Genomic DNA, 6,459 nt, shown 5'->3' with positions numbered 1-6,459 from the left:
AAAAGAGCTTGTATTAAATTATTTAAAATACAAATAAAAACCAATGTATTATCTCATTTGATCTTGATATTTTAGACTGACCGGAGGCCGTATTTCTACAATACCCACTCGCACAATGTTTACCCGTTTGTGACTGCGCCAGGCCCTCAGTCACAGTCGACCACCATATCCATGTTGTGAACAAAGTACCCTAGGCGGAGATTTAGGACCGGACTTGAGGACCGGACCTGAGAGAGGAATTTAGGATCGGACCAGAGAACCGGACCTGGGAGATTATTTGAGGACCGGACAGAGGGAGCTATTTGAGGACCGGACCAAATAGTGGAATAGAGAATTTAATGAGATAGAAGTGATGACTCATACGAAACCATAGAGACGGGTATTTTCACATAACCCGATGGTAGAGAAAGTCTCGTTCCACATAGGATCATGATTAATAATATAGCAGGCGCGCCATTCCCAATGGTACTTCTGACTGAGTTCACTTATTTCAGACTGAACACTCTTTATTAAGTGTTACTTGGTTTTGACCACATTTTTAAGTAACCGAACTACTGTATCTATTACATCACGTTCCTCACAGATTAAGCTAACTAAAATTAATTAGTTATGTATTTGTTTTGTTACACGACGAATGAAGTTACTACGTGAACAAGAAAGCCCGTGTTTGATTGTTGAAACGACTGCTTGAAATTCATCTGCAGTCGCCACTAAATACTGTGAGGTAGCGGCATAATTCTCCTCTGATTCAATACCGGATGAAATACCAAAGCAGAGGTCTATACTACGCTAGACCATTTGATTATCTGAGACTCAACAATCGATTTACGCGTTGGTTAAGACCATATAGCATATGAAAGGGGTTTTTAAGCAAAGCAACTTAGGGCTGACGACACATGTGCAAGATGATAGATAAGGAGGTTATTTTGCTACTTCGGCTACTAAGTCAAAGTTTCGGATTTTTTTCGTATATGAGTTGACTCCGTCTTGGCAATGATACAGTCTGGACGGATACGGACCATACGATTGAGAGGGACTCACGACAAACTTTGTCAGGTGCCGACCGGATTATAGAAGTTCTGAACTTACCAGCTATACGCATGGGACAACTTTATATCATTGTCCATCTAGGGCTAAGCTAGTCACCACTGTACAGGAGCTCGTGGAGGTGATTAGTTCAGTTAAAATATATGCTCGTGGCTAAAGAAAAACACTACAAGCTAGTGTTGGGTAGAACTACAAGTTAGTATTGGGTAGAACTGATACAGAGCTGACTTGGAATTTTAGGACGACATATGTCGATCGGATAAAACAAATTCAAGTTTAAACGGGTATAAAACTTCTCGAAGGTGGAAGTGATTGCTTGGACACATATTCAACCTGTCGAAGGGGAAAATGATTGCTTGGGCACCAACAGAGATTTACAAGGAGACTATATTACTAAGGTTGGGCTACCGAAGTATTCAGATATAAATAGATTAGGAATGTACATATAGTTCTATTAATAGAACTAGACCAAATCTTATGTTTGGTGTTTTACTGGGGCCTTTTAATGGCCTTGTCCAAATATCTGATATGTAAAATGGAAAAGGTATTAATTAATAAAACCGTTAAAAACCATTTAAGAAACTTAAGTTCCTTGTACTATTAAGAGTACGTTTACAGTTTACGTACTGCTCAAGAGTACGTTTATAACATAGAGTTTAATGTGGAGGCCCGGCCATTACACAGAGGGGTGATTTGTGAGTACTGGTACATGTCTGGATAGAGAGGTCACTGTCGATCATCTGTGGTAAACTACGACCAGGAGACAAGTGAGTAGGACAAGATGTACGTACCGCACTGGGTGACGTAGTTGTAAGTACATGTGCGGAAAAAAATATTTAGAGTAGACAGAATATACAAGGTACGACACACATGATGACAAATATTATGGTGCAGCTAATAATTCTGCTATGGACACAAGTGTGCATCAACAAGTATTTATTTTATACTCCGAGGATTTTACGCACACAGTGTTTTTATATAGTGTTGACGTCAACCATGAACGTAGGCCCCCCTGATCCTAGACCTCGTGCATACACAGGACATTACTGGCTGCAATCTAAGACAATTTCACTTTCAACCAGACCATTCCACCTTTTGCACACGAATATATTTTTTTCTTTGCAGACATTCCAGCAATACAACCCACCATATACCACAAAATGCCTAGTGAATGTACCCAGACCATAAATATTTGTATCTCTCCGATACGCCATGAGTCCGGAAATCATACAGATGCTGCGTACACAACCATCTCCTAGACACGGTGTGCCCACGAGTGAGAAAAGGTAAACCGTCAGATGGTTTCAACAATTCCAAAATCAACTTTAGAGACTGAAGATTACAGGATAATAGGGGTTTCTAATGGTATACTCTTAACAATCCTTCTGATCAGACAACTTCATGTCAGGGTCACTTGGTCTCGTGGTCTGTGACTGTGATTGACTGTGTCAGCTTGCGACTGCAAGTCTGACGAACTCCAGTCTGAAGCCATTTTAAAAATTTTCAATAGACGCGAGACGGCGAGAGTGAAGAACTGAAGACTGAAATCAGAAGTGGCTGAACTGCTGACTCTGAGTCATGACTCACATCATGAGTGCGGAGTCTGCTGACAGCTGAACTGTCAACTGAGTGAACTATGAAGTCACTCCATCAAAATTATGTATTGTGCCAAAATCAGTGAAGATCAGCAATCACAAAAAGAAAATCATCAATCACCAAAGGTCGAAGGCTCGAAGCCACTCAAAATTCGAAACCATCAATGGACGATGGGTCGTCTGCGGTTTTTCAATTATGTTTTCTAACGATTGAGTGTTGATTGGTGTTGCGACGAAGACTAATTTTATCGCACACTGATTACTCATTGCCGGTGTGTAGAATTTGAAGTTAGGAGTACAAATGGGGCAGCTTTTGTTTCCAAATTTAGTTCGAACATACTCTTTTGAGTCTTTTCACTTTTGATATTTCCGGCAATTCCGCTGAGTAGCTTTTCCAGTTTTCCGGCGCAGCGCCAAAAATAAATGGGAACATGCGATCATTCTAATTCACCAACAGCCACGACACTACATTTTTACTATTTTAGGACGCAATATATACGATGGGATTTTTCGTTTTTTCAAAAAACAACTCCTTGAGGAACTCTAATATCAATTGCATAATTCTGCCTCGTGGCAACTGGGGGTAATAAATATTTGCACGATGAGCCGGATGTAATGCAAGTTGCAACTATGCATCCCACATGATTCCCATTGGGAAAATTGATGAATGGATGTGTGCCCCTGACTTCTATATATTTTGAAAATACTTTATACGAAATCCAATCCGTGGGATTTATATATTATTGATAGACTGATAGTAGTATATATAAAATGTATTTGTCGTTGCCATTCTCATGCCAGTAGATGCGAATCAAAAACCAGATTAAATCCAATCAGTCAAATAACAGTAGAATGGTCGCTTGCAAGCACATCGAGCTTACGGATGCCGAGCTTGCATCACGCACACGTAGAAGGTCAACGTCGGGAGTTATCAATGGCGAGAAACCCGACCAGCCTCACGATCGTCATCAAGTACTGCGCTTTGTGAACTGTAAAGTTTTTAAGGACAACAAACTGGTCGAAACCGATCTATGGGTACAAAACGGTAAAATTATCGATCCCTTCTACCGATTCTACAATGCTAAAAGTGCGGCTGACTTCGATGCTGACGTTGTGATCGATGGGCATGGTGCTATCCTATCACCTGGATTCATCGAAATCCAAATCAACGGAGCCTTTGGCGTTGATTTCAGTAATTACGACTGCGAGTTAGAAGATATCCAGTCTGTAGGTCGCAATCTAATGCAGTATGGCGTGACTAGTTTTTGCCCTACGTTGGTGACTTCGCCCCAAAAGAAATATCATGAAACTCTGCCAAAATTCGTCAGATACGCGGGTTCACCTGAGAAAGGTGCCACCAACTTGGGTCTTCACTTAGAAGGGCCGTTCATGAGCATGGAGAAGAAGGGTGCTCACGACCCAAAGCAGATCGAGGCCCCAGTCAATGGGTTTGATTCACTGTTGGAAAGATATGGCCCGGCACTCACAGAGAATGTATCGTACGTGACAATTGCCCCAGAGCGTGAGGGAGCTATTGACGCGATTAAGGGTCTGAAGGAGCACGGTGTGCTTGTTTCACTTGGTCATTCAAGTGCAAATATGGAAGAGTCAATTGCTGGTCTTGAGGCCGGAGGTACTCTAGTTACGCACATGTTCAACGCTATGGCGTCGTTCCACCACAGAGATCCAGGACTAGTGGGTGTTCTAGGGAAGGAAGGATACAGACCATACTATGGAATCATCGCCGATGGTATCCATTCGCACCCTAATTCCATCCGAATTGCATATCAGACCTTCCCCGAGGGACTATGTCTAGTCACCGATGCAATGGCCGCTGCTGGCTTGCCAGAAGGTAGACACCAGCTGGGCGATCTCCCCGTCGATGTAGAAGGTATCCGTGCTGTAATAGCGGGCACTAACACACTCGCCGGTTCTGCTGTTGATCACGTCACGTGCATCAAAAACTTCAAGGACTTTACTGGATGCAGCATTGCAGAGGTGCTGCGATGTGCAACCTCGAACCCAGCAGCGAGTGTTAACGTACAAGATCGCAAGGGTCGGTTGGAGCCAGGAATGGATGCTGACCTGGTCCTATTGTCAGAGAAACTGTCCGTACAGGCCACATTCATCGATGGTGAGCTCTGTTATGTACGTGATGGCTACACTATCGACGCATCGACCGAGATGTAAATGCATCCAACATTACCCAACTTTAAAAGTGTCACCATACGAAATTAATGAAAACAAAATTTGCTAAACTTACAACAATTACATCCATAAGATTCCCAGTCTCTATTCAAGTTGTCCTCACAATACTCGAGTTCGCCTCTCTGATATATGATGTTTTCTAAGATATATACACCGCAATTCGTACAGTGTCACAGAAACCAGTTTCACGGAGTTCACAATTTCACCTTCATTGCCCGTCCACCTTGCTTTCTTAAATTGCTTGTTGTTCTTCGTCATATATACCGCTCACTAATCTATATGCACGCACACAATGCACATTCATATCTCCAATACCTCAAGGACGTAAAGGACACTTGTTTTCATATGTAGCTACGCATGCGGATATGATTGCAAACACATTTTTATGAACCGGTAGATGCTACCTTGGGTTTTCTAAAACAAACGATGCATGAATACGTAGGCAGTGATTGATACATTGTCAAACATTGTGACAGGTATATTCGAATAGCAGAGCGTGTTCTTAAAAGTTTGAATATAGATAAGATGCAAATACGTATGCATGACATGTATAGGTAGATGTATACATTCGCAGATAGAAGTAGACTGTAGGTGTACGATAAACAACTGGCGCAATAATACCACTGTAAACAGGCATGCTTTTGCAAGTTGATAACAACACAAGGTGTTCCGTATATGCGTTCAAAACGAGATGTTCCGTATGTGCGTTCAAAACGAGGTGTTCACGCAACAGTATATCATAGCAGTTGTATTGATAACCAAATATATGTGTGTTATGACGAACCGTATCCATCGTTCATTTTTCAACATGATATGGAGGTGGTTGCACATGTGTAGGTCCTAGCGTTTATGTATACGCAGAAATGGGTACAGAGATATGCCCAACCAAACACATCTGGGCAAGTTCCTGATAGAGGTTAACAGAGTGAGCATTGATATTCGTGGCAAAAATACAACCTACACACATTGCTTCACATATAATTGATATTAATAACAGAGACTGTCGAGACTTTGTCTATTAGTTCAATGTTATAGTATACATAGCACATTCTTATGCACACACACTAGCAGAGATATATGTGTAAATTCTACACCAATGCACACACACACACACACACACACTATAATATATACATATATATATATATATTCATACATACACACCATACACGACACACCCACAAACACACACACACACACACACACACACATATATATATATACTACCCGAAGTGCTCCTCACAGAGTCCACCACCATACAGTCATACATTTAAGGGCATACGCCTCTGGGCTTCGTGTGCTAGGGTGCATCTGTACTTGTGTTGTACAACATATACCACCATAAGTCAAATGTACGCTCGGCAAATGCACGCTCGAAGGTGTCAGTAGTTAATATCACATGTGCCTATGGCAGTGAACCCTTACTTTGTGTAGACAGTTTTGGTTTGTGTACTCAAAGTGACGGAAACAAAAGGCATACTACCTGCTTACACGCCTTCACGCATGTACTGCTCAATCGCACGCACTAGCACTAAACGACATACAGTAGTCAGCACCACATTAATGCTATTGTATTGTCACAAATCATATGCGGGATTTTGCTGATATG

The 6,459-nt window shown here is 41.7% G+C and overlaps 1 protein-coding gene across 1 annotated transcript; it reads left to right on the top strand.

The window, feature by feature from the left end:
- Positions 1-3,391: 3,391 nt before the first annotated feature.
- Positions 3,392-4,917, top strand: SARC_07678 (N-acetylglucosamine-6-phosphate deacetylase). The gene has a single exon (XM_014298369.1). It carries the CDS (start codon positions 3,447-3,449, stop codon positions 4,830-4,832), a length of 1,386 nt encoding a protein of 461 aa, XP_014153844.1. The 5' UTR covers positions 3,392-3,446; the 3' UTR covers positions 4,833-4,917.
- The last annotated feature ends 1,542 nt before the right edge of the window (positions 4,918-6,459 follow it).

The sequence above is a fragment of the Sphaeroforma arctica genome (assembly GCF_001186125.1).
Source record: "Sphaeroforma arctica JP610 unplaced genomic scaffold supercont1.623, whole genome shotgun sequence".
Lineage (NCBI taxonomy): Eukaryota > Ichthyosporea > Ichthyophonida > Sphaeroforma > Sphaeroforma arctica.
The sequence above is the reverse complement of the archived record's forward strand: the minus strand, read 5'-3'. Positions and strand labels throughout refer to the sequence as shown.